At 40.6% G+C, this 20776-nt stretch overlaps 1 protein-coding gene across 3 annotated transcripts in view; it reads left to right on the top strand.

The window, feature by feature from the left end:
- Nucleotides 1-20776, top strand: part of LOC140488967 (TBC1 domain family member 15) — a 51772-nt gene that overhangs the window by 12657 nt on the left and 18339 nt on the right. For all 3 annotated transcript variants that reach the window (XM_072588204.1, XM_072588198.1, XM_072588212.1), the window contains exons 2-6: nucleotides 1001-1186; nucleotides 5787-5911; nucleotides 10487-10590; nucleotides 13165-13232; nucleotides 14353-14499. In XM_072588204.1, the coding sequence (XP_072444305.1) occupies nucleotides 1001-1186; nucleotides 5787-5911; nucleotides 10487-10590; nucleotides 13165-13232; nucleotides 14353-14499 (630 nt within the window). The remainder of the gene's footprint in view (nucleotides 1-1000; nucleotides 1187-5786; nucleotides 5912-10486; nucleotides 10591-13164; nucleotides 13233-14352; nucleotides 14500-20776) is intronic.

Here is a 20776-nt window from a genome sequence, read left to right as displayed (position 1 = left end):
AAGGACTACTGTACTGAACCAGGCTGCCAAGTGCCTTAATAAAATGTTAGCCAGGATTTTTTTCTCTGTTTGCTATGGCTACTGGAGGTGTTCACAATGGAACTGCACACTCAGATTTCACAACTCTTCACATGATTTAAAATGGCAACCAGCAAAATTACTGGAGTGGGTACTGGTGGGGGGACCAAGAGTGGGCATAAATTCTGATTCCAAAGTCATTTTTACAATCTTGGCTCAGTGGGTGGTACTGTCCTTTCTGAGTGGGGTTCCAAGCCCCATAATTTAGGATGAAACTTTGTGCTACCACTGAGGGACTGCTCCGCTGTCACAAGTGCCTTTTCTGGGATGAATTGCTAAACTCAATCTGCCCTTTCACGTGGATGAACAAAATCATATGCCACTCTTGTAAAGTGAGAAGGATGAGTTCTCCCTGGTGCCCAATCCAGTATTTAACTCTCAATCAAAATCTAAGAGCAAAGAATCTTGTTTCATGCTGCTTTTTGTGAGAGTTTGCTGAATGCAAAGTGGTTGCTGTGTTTCTTATGACAGTGACTGCTCTCAAAATAAATATCATTTCTACTATAATGCGCGTTTCATTAATACAACTTTGCTATAACACGATTGATGAATTGGGGACACGGGATTGCACAAACATGGAACTACCACATTGTAGCAAAACTGACTGTATATCAATTTGTTTGTAAAGAAGTGTCCTTAGATTGTGCATAATTCTTTTCCAAAACTTTCTTTTTAGATGTTCAGTTTAAATTAGCACAAATCCTGCAATGCTGTAATAAACCATAGAAGTAATGAAGCCATAATGTCTCCAGTCTCGATCTAATCCTTGGAGAAAGTCTCCAATATTTTGAAATCTGAAAGGATGTTTACTAAGGACTGAGACACTAGTCACAAAAGAAACTGCAAGATTCCCAATGCCTCCTGGGTGCCAAGGATTTGAGGAAGCAAATGGAACAACTAGTTTTGTTCTTTTGTTTTTCAGGTGGTGTGGATCCCAGCATTCGTAAGGATGTTTGGAAGTTTCTGTTTGGGATGTATCCCTGCTCCTCCACAACTCGAGAGCGTAAAGTGCTGGCATTGGAGCGTTATGTTCGCTATAAGATGATGAAGTGTCGGTGGCAGACCCTCATGCCAGATAGCAGGAAGATGAGGGTGGATGAAGCTGACAGTAAGTACTGTCTCAATTGTGTGTTCTGTATGGTAGTTGGAGAACTGGCGTAGCTTCTCTTGCTTTATTTTCAAGTTGCACATGGAATAATTAAACTTAAGATGCACTGTAGGTGCAGCAATAGGTCCCTCTAATCTCCTTTGCCTTTCAGAGTTCGTGATTGACCACCTACATCAACTCCACTTACCCTCTTGATCTCCTAATTCCTTGATTCCCTTAGATATCTACTAATTTCAGATATGAATATGCTAATTGACTGAATGACAACAGCACTCAAGACAAGAGAATTGAGGATTCATAATTTCCTCACCTCTGTCTTCAATATTCTTATCCTGAGACTAATCCCTGAAGAATGGTTCTAAAAATTGAGGGAAGGTTGTTGGCTTGGTTTGGACTTTGCTAGAATGAAGTATCTCCGATAATACCCCCAGAAGTTCATTTCTCATTTTCTCTGCAAGCTGTCTTCCCATCCCATCCAAGCCAACAGCTCACAAATGTTGCAACACAAGAAAAACATTACTAAACATTAACTGACAATGATGTGAGCATTTGAGATGAGTATAGTGGGGGATCAGGACTGTTGCACAGTGAACTGATAGTGAGACATAACAAATGGCCAGTTCATAACAATGTTTAGCTGTGGTCACCCCAGTGTGATAACTTTGGGATGGGTCACAGTCTGCATGGACAATCTCAGTCTCCGACTTAATTTTGATAAATCTGTGCTGGAACAGTATAAGTACAGAAGTTAGAATTGGTCATTGCATGTGGGGTTATTTTCTGATTGCTCCTGATCCCCAGCTATATTTTTTCAGCAGTTGTAATCCATGATTGATATCGAACTATCAGTCTAATTTCAACCAGGAGAAAAGGAGAATGATCCTGGCTATCAGAAAAATTGTCTTTTTCCTTTAATTTAGATTAAATCATGGGGTGCTAAAGCAAAATGGAGACCAATGAATCTATCGGGGCACAGTTCTATTTTTAAAATGTTTGTTGAATTAATCCCACTCTACCTGTTGTTTCCCTACAGTTCTGCAAATATTCCATCTTCAAGTGTCTATTTCATTCATCTTCTTAAATGTTACTATTGAAACTGCTTCTACCATCCTTTCACGCTGTGCTTAAAGAAAGTTCTCTTGTTTGCCCCACTGGGTTCTCTTCTGCCAATGTTTTCTCAATTTTAATTTCAAACCTTTCGATGATGTTCCTGTCACAAGTCAGTAAAAATAGCGCCCTTAGACAGCCTTGTGAGTAATTTATCCATTCCTTCAGAACTATTTCATGATGGTCTTTGTCAATCATAGTGGCCTTTGTTCAGCAAAACTGATCAATCTGTTGATCTTAATGAAATGCATGGCTATGAGAAAAAGTTGTTCAATTAATTTAGTTCTCTTACGTGAGGCATATCTGTGCTCTGGAGACAGTTCACAAATTGTTCATCAGGTTGCTTCCTGGGCTAAGAGGTTTCAGAATCATACAGGTATCCCGCAAGAAAACAAATTCTTCCATCCAACTCATCCACACCAACCAGACACCCCAAATCTAGCCCCATTTGCCAGCACTTGGCCCATATCCCTCCAAACTATTCATAAAACCATCCAGATTCCTTTTAAATGTTATAATTGTCCCAGCCTTCACCACCACCTCTGCGTGAAAAGTTGCACTTTGGGTCCCTTTAAATCTCACCCTAAATCTATGCTGTCTAGTTCTGGACTCTCCCATCCCAGGGAAAATATCTTGTCTATTTACTCTATCCATGCCCCTCACGATTTTATAAACCTCTGTAGTATAAGGTTACCCCTCAGCCTCCAATACTCCAGGGAAAACAGTTCCAGCCTATTCAGCCTCTCCCCGTAGCTTGAATCCTCCAAACCTTGCAACATCCTTGTTGATCTTTCCCCTGAACCCTTTCAAGTTTCACAATATCCTTCCTGATAAGAGGGAGACCAGAATTGCACACAGTATTCCACTAATAGAAGTATGGTCGCTGGTCCCAAGGTGCTCCCCCACTGACTCCTCAGTCACCTGCTCTGCCTTATTTCCCAAGAGTAGGTCAGGTTTTGCACCTTCTCTAGTAGGTACATCCACATACTGAATCAGAAAATTGTTTTGTACGCACTTAACAAATTCTCCTCCGTCTAAACCCTTAACACTATGGTAGTCAATGTCTATGTTTGGAAAGTTAAAATCCCCTACCATAACCACCCTATTATTCTTGTGAATAGCTGAGATCTCCTTACAAATTTGTTTCTCAATTTCCCACTGTCTACCAGAGGATAAATAGTAAATCTCATAAGGTGATCATCCCTTTCTTATTTCTCGGTTCCACCCAAATAATTTACATGGACATATCCTTCCTTAAGTACAGCCATTATATTATCCATTATCGAAAGCGCCAACTCCTCCTCCTCTCTTGCTCCCCTCCCTGCCCAAAACCCAACCACCACCACCTTCCTATAGCATTGTATCCTGTTATATTAAGCTGCCAGTTCTGTCCATCCCTGATCCACATCTCTTTAATTGCTTTGCTATCCAGGTCCCATCTTCCTAAACACACCCTGAGTTCATCTGCCTTCCCTGTTGAGCCTCTTACGTTGAAATAAATGCAGTTTAATTTATCAGTCCTACCTCGTTATCTGCTTTGTTCCTGACTTTTTGACAACTTCTTTTCCCAACTGTACCAGTCTCAGACTGATCTTCCTCACTATCTCCCTGGGTACCAAACCCAAACCCCCCCAACTTACTAGTTAAATGTTCCCAGGCACCTCTAGCAAATCTTTCTGCCAGCATATTAGTCCCCTTCCAATTCAGGTGCAATCCGTCTTTTTTATACAGGTCACTTCTACCCCAGAAGAGATTGCAGGGATCCAAAAATGCGAACCTTTTGTTTTCTTATGAAGGAAGGTTTAGCAAATTGAGCCTATACTGATTGGAATTGGGAAGTTGAGAGGTGATCTGATTGAAACATATAAGATTCTGAGAGAGGTTTTTTTAAGAGTGGCTACTGAGAGGATATTCCCCCTTTTGAGTCAGTCCAGATGGAATGACAGTTTGAAGATTTAAGAGTTTCCTATTTAATACTGAGTTGAGGAGAAATCATTTTCTTGAGGATGTTGGTCTGTAGAATTCTTTTCCTGAGAACCCAGTGACAGCTGGGTCATTTATTTAAAGTTGAATTTGAAAGATCTTTATTTATAAGAGTCAAGAGTGAAGGTGGCTAAAATGAAAGTGGAGCCAAGGCCACCTACGATTATATTGACTGGCAGAGCTGGAATGAGAGATGAATGAGAGAATTTCTCCTCAGTTGATTTTTTTTATGGTAATCACTCTGGATTAGTGCAAAATTCCCAAGGAGCTTGGATGTTCCATATGGAATTGAATAGGTTAATTGAGTCAGTATTTCTCAGCATTCCTGTACTGTAACAATGATTTGCATTTTAGATACCATGGCATAAGTTATTTGCAAATTCAGGCCTTTTTGTTGTTTGACAGACTGATTTGAGGAATCCTGAAACTCCTTTCTTTACATTCACCTTCAGGCTTGCAGTAGTTGAAGGATATCACTATCATTCTCACGGGCAATGAGGAAAGAAGAATAAATATTTCCTTTCCAGTGATGCTTACATCCCATGAATAAATAGTGGGTGGAGTCCTCACCCATAAGCTCTTTGTATGAGAAGTGGCTTTAGATGTACTCAACAGAGTAAGATTAACTTGATTACCTGAACTTTTTTCAGTTGAGTGGTGTTGAGGTACTTTTTTGGGAGTTAGTTCAGCAACTACTTAGATTCACACCTTTCATGAAATTTCAAACATATTCTTGAAATATTTTGGTGTTAAGCTTGAACTGATTCTATTGACACAGCGTTAGATCAGGGTTATCAGCTATTGGACCTATCCTGGTGGCTTTATATTGCAATCTTCCATCTCCAAACTCCTCAAATCATCAAATATCTCCAATATTTTTATTGTTAAGAAGCTAAAAAGCTTAGAGAAAACGTAAATGGTCCCACGATTTTACTTTGGGTGTTCCTCACTGCGTTATCCAGTAGATCATGCTTAATTTCCTGGAGTCTCCTTGGTAATCGACAATAACTTGCATGTGTATAGCATCTTTTTAACTTAGTTAAAAAAGGCAAGGAGCATTGTCAAACATAATTTCATAGTAAGCTGATAAGGTGATATTAGATTAGGTTATCAGAAGCTCTGTCAAAAAGACAAATTATACTGAGAGTCTTGAGGAGGAAACAGAGGCACCTAAGGTTTAGGGGGAAGCTAGAGTCCAGGCCACTGAAGTGCAGCTGGCAATTATGGAGCAAATGACCACAAGCTGCAAGAGGATCTTGGTGAACTCTTGAGCTGGAAGAAGTCATGGCAGGATAGTCCCAAGAGGAAGAGGGCTAGGGCATGGGGAATTTGATAACCGGTTGAGAATGTTAAAATCAGATGATTGTTCCTTCCTTAAGCAGATATAGTGTGGGCAATATTCACTCCAGACTAGCTGCTGAGAATGATATCCCACTGCATCATGGCTTATTTCTGAAGTTTATGGTGTGCGTTAGGCTGATCTGTGGTGTTTCTTGCTTTCTCTCTGTAGCAGAGCTTTATGAAGCAGCCCTTGCTTATCAACAAAGGGGCAGTGGCTGCAATCTTAAAGGACAGGAAGTGGATCTTTCGGAGGAAAATACTGAGCAGGTATCCTTCATAGAGCTGCAGGCAAAGGTCAGTTTCATAAATGGCAGGGGAATTGATTTTGCATGTGGTAACAATAATACAAAGTCATTGATTAGATCAAAGTTTAGAAACAAAGAAACTAGATGAAGAGTAAGCCATTCATACCTTTAAGCCCACTTTACCATTCAATATGATTATGACTGATTCTTCATCTCAATTCCACGTTGCCACTTTCTCTCCATATGTCTTGATGCCTTTGATATCTAAAAGTTTATCATACTTTTTCTTAAATATACTCTGTGATCTAGCCTTCGCGTCCTTCTGAGATAGTGAGTTCCACAGGTTGAGTACCTTCTGAGGGAAGAAATGTTACATCATCTTTGGCTAAACAACCTACCTCATATTCTGAGACTATGACTCCAGGTTTTAAACTCCCCAACCAGCAGAAAAATCCACCTTGCATCCAGTATGTCTAGCCCTGTTACAATTTTATACATTTCACTTGGATCTCCTTTCATTTTCCTAAACTCTCCTAGATTCTCATGAATATAGGCCCAGTCGACACAAACTTTCCTCAGAGGACAGTCCTCCCATTCCTAATATCAGGAGAAAGCAAGGACTGCATATGATGGAGAGCATCTGAGGAACAGGAGAGTCGACGTTTTAAGCACGAGCTCTTCATCAGGAATTGATGAAGAGCTCATGCTCGAAACGTTGACTCCTACTCCTCTGATGCTTCTGACTAGTTGTGCTTTTCCAGCACCGCACTTTATGACCCATTCCTGGTATCAGTCTGGTGAGCTTCTGCCGCACTCCTCTACGGCAAGTATATCTTCTCTTGGGTAGGGAGGCCAAAACTGCACACAGTACTCTGGTTACAGTCTCACCAAGGCCCTGTGTAACTGCAGTAAGGTATCTCAATGTCTGAACTCAGATTCTCTTGCAATGAAGACCAACTTATAATTGGCTTTCCTAATTTCATTGACTGGTGAGCAAGGGCACCCAGGTTCCTTTTTCCTCCAATTTATATATTGCCATTTAAATATTACTCGACCTTTCTGTATCTCACACCAAAGTGTATAATTTTATATCCATCTATGTTATGCTGCATCTACCATGCGTAAGCTCATACTTGTCTGGATCACTCTGAAGCTTCCTTGCATCATCCTCTCAATTCACATTTAGCTCTAGTGTGTCATCAGCAAAATTTGGAAATCTTGCATTTGGTTCCCTCATCTAATATATGTTTCTATATATTATGAATATTGGGTCCAAACACTGATGTCTGCAATATTGTGAGTCACAGCCTGCCACCCAGAAAAAGATCCACGTGCATCCATTCTGTTTCTAGTCTGTTACCCAATTCCCATTCCATGCCAGTATATTGCCCCCAATACATGTGTTATAATTTTGCCCACTAATGCCTTATCTGGGACCTTATCAAAAGCTTTCTTGAAATTCAAATGCACCACATCCATTGGTTTTCCTATATCTATTCTACTAGTTACATCTTCAAAACGTTAACTCGATTAGTTGAGCATGATTTGCCTTGTATAAACCACATTGATTTTAACTAATCCTGTAATGTTTTCCAAGTGTTCTGTTATCATATCCTTCATAATAGATTGTAAAAGACTGGAGCATTTTCCCCATGACTGGTAGTAATCAAGCTGGTCTTTATTTCATTGTTTTTTTTTTCTCTCCCATTTTTAAATAGCAGGGTTTATATTTGCCATCCTCCAACCTATAGGAATTTCTTCAGAGCCCATAAAATTTTGGAAGATGACCACCGATGCATCTAGTATTTCTCTAACTCCCTTTACTACACTGGAATACAGATTATCATGCACGAGGCAAATTTAAAACCAGATTACTGAGCGGCAATTGGCAGATGGGACCTTTTCCTGTTCTGCCAGAGTCACTTCTTGACCGCCTTTTGCCCAATATGTTGAAACATTTCCACATTGGATTGCTCCCATTAAAATTATGGCTGAAACTGTGGCACTGAAGATGTTGGCATTTTCTTCATCCTGTAACTTGAATATATTCTACTTCTCATGCAAGGAATGGGATGAATTCATTCATAAGACATTTTGATATAACTTAAATGAAAGGCAGAAATACTACAAGCTAGAAATCTGAAATACATCATGCATTCTAGTGTAAAAATGCAGCTCCTGTGACCAGATATTTTAATAAAATAGTAGGGGATCGACTTATACATGGGTAATATTTCCAAGGGGTCTCCCTTTGCCTTGCTAGCCAGTTGTTTACAGTGGTATCCTAGAATTCCTTCAGTGCAGAGAGAGGCCATTCAGCCTATTGAGCCTGTACTGACGCTCCAAACAGCATCCCTAACAATTCTCTATTCCCCCACCCCCCCGCCCCAACATTCCCATGGGAAGAAACAGGAGCACCTGGCAGAAACCAACACTGTTATGGGGAGAGTATGCAATCTCCACATGGACAGCCACCCAAGCTGGAATTGTTCACAGGTCCCTGGTGCTGTGAGGCAGCAGGGCTAACCACTGAGCCACCATGCCACCTGTGCATCAGCCAATCGCAACGTCAGTGACTGTTCCCCTGAATCCTGCCCCAAATCAAGCACAAAAGGCAATAAAGCTTCTTTATTTTATAAAATAGTAATCTTCATGAAGATCAACAATAATTTCTGTGTACTTAATTCTGCAAATTCATCAAATTCCAAAGCCATTTGAAAATTTTAACAATTTAATTAAGTTTCTAAAGTACAGAAAATAATAGTTTAGCAGCAGAACATGCACATAATGTATATGAAATATATATAACCCATAAAGCCAAACCATCTGCCCTTCTTTAGAACCAAATAACTCATCCCTATCTGCTTCTTGAAGGGCATCATATGGATAATAATTGGCAATCACATAGTTATTGTCCATATCATTCCTGAGACATCATTCTCTGTCCCATCAAGTGTGTTGATATCCCATATTTCTTGAATAATTTGATGACTGCATCCGTTCTGATTTCATCCGAGGCTACTACAATCAATTTACACAAAGTCCTTCCTCCATTAGTGAATGTCCTCTTTCCTCTAATTATTCAGTCATTCTGCTTTTTATTCCAGTTAGCCTTGTTTGGAGAGAATAACGTGAACAAGGTTGTTTTGTAAATCAGAATCTCTGGGATATCTGTTTTGCAATATTCAGTGACACGGTCAATGTTAAAGTGTAATGTGAATATGTTCCAAATGAGAAGCTTTTGGCAGTCAACCTGTACTCGAGGTTGGTGGTAGGTCTGGCAGCATCTGTGGAGTGAGAAACAGTTAAGATTCCGGATCAGTCAGTCACATTTGTATGTCATGGTAGTGCCATACGATGACAGTTTCCAGCAAAAGATTCAGCAAATCTATTGACTTCTCAAAGTTGAGTCCATCACCTTCAGACCACTATTAAACTTTAACCTAAAATGTTGACTTTCTCTCCATAGGTGTTGCCCCACCTGTTTAAAGAATGTATTTTGATGAGATCTTATCCAGGTCACAGGATATCATGTTACCCGTGTGCAGAATCTATAATTGCAATATTTTCTGCATTTTAAAAGGCTTTTAGTTGGTTGTTGAAATTTTTCATTGTGTGGAGAAGAACTCAGAAACTGAATTGACCAAAGTGATTGCTAGTGTCATTGCAACAGTTGATTTTTCAGGTGTTACAGAAAAAAATTGTTAAACACAATATAGCTTATTTATATACTGTCTCACATCACAAAGCATTCCAGAGTGCTTATCAAGAGCATAATATCACAGGATGTGACTCCTGGTTACATGAGTTATTAGAAGAGTTTCCAAAAGCGTGGTCAACAGTTAGGTTTTAAGGCATGTATTAAATGAAGGAGACTGAGAGAGATTGCAGTTTTGGGAGGAAATTTTTGAACTTAAGTTGCTAATGGTGAAGCAGTGAACATTAGACATGCTTAAAAGACTGGAATTAGATGAGTTTAGAGATCTCCGAAGATTGAGGCTGCAGGAGATTCCGTACATATGTTGTCAGGCTGAAATCTGGCCTACACTTGTCATCATTGAACTTTGTTCATCTAACATTGACCCTTCTAACCATGGAAACAAAAAGTCTTGTAGCACAGAAGGAAATTATTCAGTCTATCATTCCTTGCTAGTTCTTCCAAAAAACAATTAGCCCCACTCCCCTGATGTTTCTGCATTTATTTAAATATTTTCTCCACTTAATGTATTTATCCAGTTTCCATGTGAAAATTGCCTTTGAATTTGTTTCCACTGCTCTTTCAGGCTCTATTCTGGATCAAAGCAATTTGTGTAGAAAAAAAACCTTCCCCACCACTGCTTATCATTTCACAATTACTTTATATCCCTGTCATCTGGTTACTCGCTCTCCTGCTACTGGAAGCAGTTTCTTCTTATTTATTGTTGGCAAAACCCTTTATGATTTTGAGCATGTCTATTAAGTTGCCCTTAAACATATCAGCTCCAGGGAGAACAATCCCATTTTTCCTATAATCTGTTTTCATGATGCCCAAATCTTTTGATCTAGATATACAATTGAAAATTATTTAAATTAAAAAAATTTGTAGGATGACATAAAGATAAATCTCTTTGTAAACTATTCTCAGTTTTATGTGGATCGTCAGAAAATCAATGTACATGAACTGCATGAAGCAATTAGGATCATAGACAAAGATGTGCCTAGAACTGAACGAGTCTTGGATTACTATCAGTAAGTGTGCACTTGTTTTTAAATCTAATGTATCAATATACTAGGTCAATTGATTGCTTTCAAATCCTACGTTGGTAAATCACTTTTGAGGCAGGTATAGATCATTTAGCTCTATAACCACACAGATTTTTGTTGATCTACAATCTATATCACGTCAGGCTCACTACAATCAACTTCTTGTGGGCGGCACAGCGGCACAGTGGTTAGCACTGCTGCCTCACAGCGCCAGAGACCCGGGTTCAATTCCCATCTTGGGCGACTGACTGTGTGGAGTTTGCACATTCTCCCCGTGTCTGCGTGGGTTTCCTCCGGGTGCTCCGGTTTCCTCCCACAGTCCAAAGATGTGCAGGTCAGGTGAATTGGCCATGCTAAATTGCTCGTAGTGTTAGGTAAAGGGGTAAATGTACAGGAATGGGTGGGTTATGCTTCGGCGGGTCGGTGTGGACTTGTAGGGCCGAAGGGCCTGTTTCCACACTGTAAGTAATCTAATCTAATATGTAGCATTTTTGCCCTGTATCCCTTAATACATTTAGCTAACAAAAGATCTATCAATTTAAAATTTACAAGAATTTTTATTTAGATTCCCTATGGTATGGAAACAGGCCTTTCGACCCAACAAGTCCACACTGACCCTCCAAAGAGTAACCCACCCAGATCCATTCCCCCACCCTGTATTTACCCCTGGCTAATGCACCTAACACTATGGGCAATAGTGACCTGCTCATCTTTGGACTGTGGGAGGAAACCTGAGCACCCGGAGGAAACCCATACAGACACAGGGAGGATGTGCAAACTCCACAAAGACAGTCGCCCGAGGCTGGAATTGAACCCGGGTCCCTGGAGCTGTTGAGGCAGCAGTGCTAACCACTGAGCCATTATGTCACCTATGTCCGTGCCTCACAAGTGATGAAGTGTAATTTTTAATTTGCAAAAGAGTTTCTAAAATCTACCACACTTTGTAATAATAGTTCCTAATTTCAGTCCTGCAAAGTCTGGCCTAATATTCGGGTTGTATATCTCTGCCCTCAACAATCTAACCAGTGAATGCAGTTTCAGTCAGATTTAATCTTATAAGTTCCCCCTGAAATCTTGTAAACTCTGATCAAGTTAACCCTTCACCATCTAGATCCAGGGAATGCAACCATAATTTAGGTAAATGGAAGGAATATATTGGGTTTTGAACTGAAATGAAATGAAAACAGAAAATGTTGGGAATACTCAAGTCAGGCAGTCTCTGTGGGATGACAAACAGAGTTAATGTTAAAGTTCAGTGAGCTTTCAAATGTACAGTAAGTTTTCATGAAAAGGCATTGAACTTTAACACTCTTTCTCTGTAGACAGATGCCCCTGATCTCTTGTGTATTTCCAGCGTGTTCTGTTTTAATTCTAAATTTATGTAATCTCTCCTCCTGTTTTAACCATTGATTCTCAGGGGTTATTCTGGTAAATCAAGTATGCACTCCCCCCAAGACCAATAAATTTTGTTTTTTTTGTTCAAGGGACTATGAATGTCTCTGGCAGAGCCAGTCTTTAGTATCCCTCCAAATTGCTCCAGCGAAGTTGGTTGGGAGCTGTTCTGATGAACCTCCCCAATTTTGTGGTGTAACAATGTGCATAGCGTTGTTAGGAAAGGTGTTCCCCAGGATTTAGATTCGGTGAGAATGATGGAAAGGTAATATAGTTTCAAATCAAGGAGGTGTGATGTTCCTGTGCATCTGCTACTTTCTAGTCGGTAGAGTAGTGGTTTTGGACGATGTTGAAGAAGCTTGGAGTTTCTGCGCTGCATCTTGTGGATGGTCCTCGCATGTCCTTCTGCACCCTTCATTGAGTCAGGGATGGTCCCCTGGTTTAATGGTAGTGTGGGGATATGCTGGACCATAAGATTACACATTATGGTTGAGTATAGTTCTGCTATTGGCCCACAGTGCCTCATGGATGCTCAGTTTTAACTTGCAAGATCCTCCCATTTAGGAGGATGATGGTTCCACCAGAGATATTTATTCTCCATGTGAAGGCAGGATTTCATCCCCAAAATGACTCTATGGTGATTAAAATAACCCCATAGAGGACAGTAGCCCATCACCAAGTCACCTTTTACTAGCAGATAGAAAGTCCTGGACAAGATCCAGCTCTCAGCCAGTACTTATTTTGACCAGATTAACAGCCCTCATCAGGGAACTCATTCTATGAGGTGTACCTGGCTGACCTCATTACAATCAGTACAGTGATTACCCTTACTGACACAGTAGTGGATAGATCTACCTGTGATAGGCAGATTGGGGTGAAACCAAGTAGATTTTTATCTCCTTCTTATTTTGTTTCCTCATATTTGCCACAGGCCCAGTTCATTAATTATGTAGCTCCTAAGGTGTGGTGCCCAGAATTGAATACAGTACTTTGTGTCATTCATAGGTTTTTTTTTATAAATGCAGGTTACTCTATTTGGCATGTTGTCGGATGAGTGTGGGATTGGCTCTGCTTAAAGCTGTATGTTTGACACCACAACAGTAATAATAAAATGGAATCTACCTGTTCTGATGATCTATTAATAAATGTGCTTGTTCTGTTCCCTAGAAATGATGGTGTGATCAACCTAATGGTGTTGAGAGATATACTAATCACTTTTGCTGCATTTCATCCAGGTACACTTGCTGCCTTTTGAGTATTGTTTACTTGGGTTGTTTATTTAAAAATAGGGTTTTGCATTTCTGTAGCAAGTTTCATGTTCCAAAGAGATTTAGAAATGATGAAATGATGAAATGATGAAACAATGATGAAAGTCTGTAATTAACGTGAATATCAGGTTCACAAAAATCAGATAATCTTGTAATTGACCTGCAGGTAGGTACAGGAGTCCAAATGCAAGAGAAGTGGATCAAGAGATTGTGGGGTGAGCTGGGAATCAGTGAATGAAGAGTGTCCGGGGAGGGGGAGTGTGTGGTGGAAGTGTGATTCTGGGTCAGGCTGGAGAGGGATGAATTTTGTTCACTGTGATTCTGTGTCACTTTTCAAATATAAAACAAAGGCATGCTCTGGGAATGGGACTTATATATAATTTCATGGCATTATATATTATGTACCAACCAGCAAGCTCTGAGACAGTATTGGTTAATACATAATATGTAATGCCATGAATGCAGTGATACAAAAGGAATAGTCGTAAAAGAATTGTGGTCTGAACACCAGGAAGAATACCTCGGCTGATCATTATAGTGTTGTGGAATTTCCTATGCCCATCTGAAGTGGTAGATGGCCCTTGCATTAACTTCTTCGCCAAAATATGACAGTGCAGTGCTCCCTCAGAACTACCCAAGGAGTGTCCAAGCTTGGATTTTATGTGCGCATTCTGCGCTAGGGCTTGAAAATACCTATTTGGAACCAGAGAGGAGAGTGCGAGCCACTGAGCTAACAATAATGATTAACTTCATTTTAATGCAAACTATAAGAGTGACATATTATCAAAGCTTAGGAAATTATCCTGCCATTTTGAGAACAGAATTGCTCCAGTTTTACCACCTTAAGAACAATTAAGGACGGGCAATAAATGCTGGCCTTGTAAGTGATACTCTCAATGTGTGAATCAATTTTTTTAAAAGCCAAATCTCTCATTCTGAAGGCAATTATAGAATGACAAAAGGATAATGTAGTCCATTTGTAAAATTAACACTTATAGCAAAGACATTTTGGATCTAAAAACAACTTGTAAAGAAGGTGTTTGCAATGTGTATCCTCTAAAACTGTATTCTACTTCTGCGTTTTTAGATGTAAGCTATGTTCAAGGCATGAATGACCTCGTTAGCCGCTTCTTAGAGGTACTGGACTCTGAAGTGGATGCATACTGGTGCTCTGCATTCTACTTTGAGAAGATTTCTTATGACTTCAAAGAAGAAGGCTTGATGAGGAAAATCAGTAAGTCTGCTTTAGCCATACATTCAGGTTTGGGCTGATATCCTATTGTTTTTATGTATACCCAACTCTATTTCCTCCTGTGAGACTCTCTCTTGGCAAAAGGTGTACGTTAATCCAGCTTTTAGTCATCGGTCCTAATATTCCTTTAAACTCTGGGTTTTCAGGCTCAGTCGGTAAGGAGGACAGCTATGAGAAGAGGGGTGGTCAATGCAGGGTATTGTACTTAAATCCTGCGCACAGTATATTAAACAAGGTAAATGAGCTTGTGGTGAAAATTGAAATTGGCACATATGATGTTGAGGACGTCATGGAGACCTGATGCAAGTAAATCCGCGCCGGGAGGTAAACACACAAGGATACACGTCCTGTTGAAAGGGCAGGCAGATGGGCAGAGAGTTGTGTTGTTTTGGAAGAAATGAAATTAAGTTGAGAGCAAGACACAATTATTGGGTTGGAAGATGTAGAATCTGTGTGGGTAGAGGAACTGCAAAGGTAAGTCGACCCTGATGGGAGAAATAGGATACAGGGCAAAAAGTATTTCAGGAAATAGGAAAGGCATTTAAGAAAGGAACTATTACAATAAACAGGGCAGATTTCAATGTGCTGGTGAACCAGGCAAATCAGGTTGGCAGTGGGTCCCTAGAAAAGGAATTGGTGGAATGTCTACGAGATGGTTTTTTGGAGCATATTGTGGTAAAGTCCACCAGAGAACAGGTAATTCTGGGTATAATGTGTATTGAGGCAGACTTGGTTAGGGAGATGAATGTGAAGGAACCCCTAGGGAGCAGTGATCACAACATTGAATTCACCCGGCAGTTCGGGAGGGAGAAGTTGGAATCATATCAGACATCATAGAGATGTACAGCATGGAAACCTATCCTTTGGTCCAACTCGTCCACCCCGATCAGATATCCTAAATTAATCTAGTCCCATTTGCCAGCACTTGGCCCATATCTTTCTAAACCCTGCCTATTCATATACCCATCCCAACTGCCTTTTAAATGTGGTAATTAGACCAACCTCCTCGACTTCCTCTGGCAGCTCATTCCATACATGCACCACCCTCTGCGTGAAAGAGTTGCTCCTTGGGTCTGTTTTATATCTTTCCCCTCTCACCCTAAATCTATGTCCTCTAGTTCTGGACTTCCCCACCCCAGGGAAAAGACCTTGTCTATTAGCCTATCCATGTCCCCTCATGATTTTATAAACCTCTATAAGGTCACCTCTCAGCCTCTGATGCTTCAGGGAAAACAACCCCAGCCTATTCAGCCACTCCCTATAACTCAAACCCTCCAACCCTGGCAACATCTTTGTAGGTTTTTTCTGAACCCTTTCAAGTTTTATAACATCCTTGCTAGTGCAGGGAGATCAGAATTGGACACAAATGGCCTAACCAGTGTCCTGTACAACCGCAACATGACCACCCAACTCCTATACACAATGCACTGACCAATTAGGGAAAGATTACCAAGCACCACCTTCACTACCCTAGCTACCTGTGACTCCACTTTCAGATGTAATGATATTACAATTGAGTAAAAGTTACGATCAAGACATGAGGGAGGAGTTGGCCAGGGTTGATTGGAAGGGGAGCACCGCAGGGAAGACAGTGGAGCAGCAATGGCAGGAGTTTTGGGGGCAAATTCAAGAGGCACAGCAGTAATTCTTCGCAAGGAAGAAGAAACATATTAAGGGGAGGATGACATGACCATGTCTGACCAAGGAAATCCAGGGCAGCCTAAAAGCAAAAGTACAAAATATGGTGAAGATGATTGGGAAGCCTTTAAAAACCAACAGAAGGCTGTGGAGGCCAAGCCAGTAAGTATATTTAAGACAGTGATAGGATCTTGATTAGCAGGGCTATCAAGTGTGACAGGGTGAAGGCAGAAGAATGGGATTGAGAAACATATCAGCCATATTTGAATGGTGGAACAGACTTAGAGTCATAGATTCATACAGCACAGAATCAGATCCTTCAGCCCAACCAGTCCATGCCAAACATAATCCCAAACTAAGCTAGCCACACCTGCCTGCTCCTGGCCCATATCCCTCCAAACCTTTCCTGTTCATGTACATATGTCCAAATGTCTTTTAAACATTGTACTTGTGCCAGCATCCACCACACTGAGTCACAGTCATAGAGATGTACAGCATGGAAACAGACCCTTCGGTCCAACTCATCCATGTCAATCAAATATCCCAACCTAATCTAGTCCCATTTGCCAGCACTTGGCCCATTACCTAATAAACCCTTCCTATTCATATACCCATCTAGATGCCTTTTAAATGGTGTAATTGTACCAGCCTCCTCCACTTTCTCTAGCAGCTCATTCCATATGTACATCACCCTCTAAATGAAAAAGTTGCCTCTTAGGTTCCTTTTAATTTTTTTCCCCTCTCACCCTAAACTGATGCCCTTTAGTTCTGGACTCCCCCACCCCAGGGAACAGACCTTATCTATTTACTCATTCCATGCCCCTTACGATTTTATGAACCTCTTATAAGGTTCCACAAAGTTCATTCCACATGTGAACTACCCTCTGTGAAACATTTGCCCCATGTCTTTTTATAAATCTCTCCTCTTGCCTTAAAAAATATACCCCCTCATCTTGAAATCCCTTCTTCTAAAGAAAAGGCACCTACCACTAACCTTATCTATGCCCCTCATGATCTTATAAACCTCTATAAAGTTAACCTCTCAACCTCCAACATTCTGGTAAAAAATGGGTCCGAGCTTATTTAGCCTTTCTTTATGACTCAAACCTTTCAGACCTGGCAAGATCCTGGTAAATCTCTTCTGAATCCACTCCAGCTTAATAGTATCCTTCCTATAACACTGTGACCAGAACTGGATATAGTACTCCAGAAGAGGCCTCACTAATATCCTGTAGAAACTCAGCATGACTTCCCAACTCCTATTCTCAAAGGACTGAGCAATGAAGGCAAGTCTGTTAAATGCCTTTTCAACCACCCAGTCTATATGCGATGGACCAAATGACCTAATTTTGCTCCTAAATTGTATGACCTTACAGCTTCTACTTTTATCTAATACTCCCCATCCTCTTCCTGTTTAGAGACAACAATTGGACTTTTTCGGTGTTATTCCCTACTCAATTACATTAAAATTAGATGTTTACATGCTGCAATTTTCTTTACAAATCATGTCTTTCCCGTTGCCAGCAGAATGACAATGCATCGATCTAAGTGTGGATGGAAATTCTGAAGGTGTTTTCTAGGGTGTAAACGTGCATCAAAACCCCAAGGAAAGCTAAAAGATAGAGTTAAGAAAAAAAATGTGTGCATTTGTGAATCTGCTTTGACTTCAGAGTTTGCCAAAACACTTTACAATCTGTGAAGGACATTTTGAAGTGTCAGTCACTGTTTGAGCAAACATGGCAGCACAGCAAGCTTTCACAGACACTAGTGTGAGAATGGTATATTGATTTTGTTGTCTGTGCTGATTGAGGGCCTAAATGTCATTCAAAAAAATCAATGAGAGCTTAAATGAGTTTGGCACAAGGGTAGGGTATTTGGCACTTCGAGCCTCCTCCATAACTCGTAAGGATTATGGCTGGTTGCATTGTAGTGTCAATCTACTTCCCTGCAACACCTGATACCGTATGACTTCCTTATTGATCAAGAATCTGACTGTCTCTGGCTTAAAAATATTTAATGATCCTGCTTCCACCTAGAAAGTTCCACAGACTCAGTGACCCTCTGAGAGGAGATATTTCTTGCAATCTCCATCTTAAATGGGAAACCCCTTATCTTTAAACAGTATCTCCTCGATCCAGTCACCTTTAAAAGGGGAAGCATGCTTTCAGCAGCTAGCCTGTCAAGTCCCCCTCAGGATCTTCTGTTCAATAAAATTTCCAGTCAATCTCCTCCACTCCAGTGGATGTGTGCTTTACCTGTCCAATCTTTCCTCATAAAATGACCTGTTCATCCAGTGTTGAGGTGTCAATGTAGCAGATGGTGCTTCAGTTTAACCTATGAACTGTGAGGTGGCATCTCTGAGAGTCCGGCATACTCTGTGCTGCTCTGGGAATCTCAGCCTGAATTTCTGTACAAAAATATGGATTAGGATTTTAACACTCAAGCATCTGAGAGTTGAGACACTCTCTGGGACCAACTGAAAAGCAATCACGTAACCTGAAGTGGTGAAGAAACCCTGCTCAGTCTGGAATCCATAAGGGGACAATAATGTTGCGAGGGAGGAGAAATAAAGATATACAAAGTGAAGGAGCAGTATCATTCCAAGCAGGAAAGTGAAACTTAAGGTGATGTCACAAAAACAAAATAGAGAAAAAGAAACATGGGGATTCTCCCTCAGTGAGGTGGAAGCAGGGTCATTCAATATTTTTAAAGTCAGAGACGGCTAAACTTGAGAAATACCAGAGCCAATTCTTATATACTGAGTTGCAGTTTTCTGGTCATACTGACACTCACAGGGTTGTTGCTTGATGTGAGAATCCCTGGAAATTTGAGCACTCTAGCTAACACCTACAAATGACTTTTTGTTTTTCTCTGATCCCACTCTGGTACCAGTAGGGCAGGTGACCTGGATCATCACCTTGGCAATTATTTGTACTACTCAGCACTACTTCAGATGATCGTGGGTGTCATTTGCAGTGACATTTATTTAAATTTCACATCTCAACATGAGACACTTGCTCACAAGAGCTCCTCGTGCCCTGGAACAGATTTGGCCTTCTCTTCACAAACCAGAAAGTTGAGGTGTGACCTGATAGCTGCCTTTATCGTTATGAATGAATTTTATAAGTTAGATCTAAAGAACCCGACTCCATTTCTAAAACATGAGGCCATAAAAGGAGTAGTTTTGAATAAATCTAATGAGAAAACCTCTTTAGCCAGAGAGTGGGGGAGAATGAGGAACTCTCTACCACAGGAAGTAATTGAAACAAATACTGCAGACACATTGAAGGAAAATTTATGAAGTACACAAAGGAGAGAGGAACTGAAGAATAACAGCTCTTTCCAGCAGTCGCACAATTAGTTTTTCTTCTCGACTGTTTCTCCACCTCCCATTTTTAGCAGGAGGATTGAATTTGCCCTCCCCGTTCTTTTCAGGCAGTATATTCCAAATCATCACCAATTGTGTTAAAATGAATTTCTCCCCCACACCCCCTTGTCTCTGCTTTTCCTAAATTATCTTAAATCTATCCTGTGGTTATTAACCCATCTGCCAGTGGATTTACTCCTGATTTACTCAAACCTCCTGATTTTGAAAGCCTCCATTAAATCTTCCCATTACTTTCCTGTTCAATCTTAGTAACTCCAGTCTCTCCACACAACGGAGGTCACTGAGGCCTGGCACTTTTTCTACTTACTTTGACTTAGTCCCAGTATGTGCTTTCTTTATACGTTACTGTTTGTGATCTGCGGGTTTTTACTAATTCTGCTGTTTGTGTTACTGATTTTGACACTTTGCTGCCATCTCCTGTTCAGTAACTGTGACATGATCAGGTTGCAGCTTTATACTCTGCGTTTATACAGTCAGAGTCGTACAGCATGGAAACACACCTTTTGGTCCAACTCATTCTTGCTGGCCAGATGTCCTAAATAAATCCGGTCCCATTTGTCAGCATTTGACCCAGATCCCTCTAAATCCGTTCAATTCATATACCCATTCAGATAGCTTTTAAATGTTGTAATTGTACCAGCCCCCACCACTTCTCCTGCAGCTCATTCTATACTTGCACCACCCTCTGCATGAAAAAGTTGCCCTTTAGGTCACTTTTAAATCTATCTGCTCTCACCTTGAATCTGTGTCCTCTAGTTTTGGATTCTGCCTACCCAGGGGAAAAGATCTTGGCTATTCACCCTATCCATGCCCTCATGAGTTTATAAACTTCTGTGAGATCACTCCTCATCCTTTGTACAGCTGCAACGTGATTTCCCAACTCCTATACTCAATGCACTGGCCAATAAAGGCAGACATACCTTTATCCACTTTCTTCACTATCCTATCTACCTGCAACCATCAAGGAACTGTGAATCTGCACTCCAAGGTCTCCTTGTTCAGCAACATTCCCCAGGACCTTACTATTAGGCATTTAAAAAGCCCTGTACTGATTTACCTTTCCAAAATGCACAATCCAAATCGTTAATTATCTTTGACTCAAAGCAATTCCATTGCTCATTGAGGCTGTGAAATTAGTGGATGTGAAGACATTGGAGGGGGTGCAGATGAGATACTAGAACAATACCTGGCATACGGGACTTCAGTAGCTCAGAAATTAAAGAAGTTGGGCTT

This window comes from Chiloscyllium punctatum, chromosome 2, assembly GCF_047496795.1.
Source record: "Chiloscyllium punctatum isolate Juve2018m chromosome 2, sChiPun1.3, whole genome shotgun sequence".
Taxonomy (NCBI): Eukaryota; Metazoa; Chordata; class Chondrichthyes; order Orectolobiformes; family Hemiscylliidae; genus Chiloscyllium; species Chiloscyllium punctatum.
Note: the sequence above shows the minus strand (reverse complement) of the source record. Positions and strands in the feature narration are given on the sequence as shown.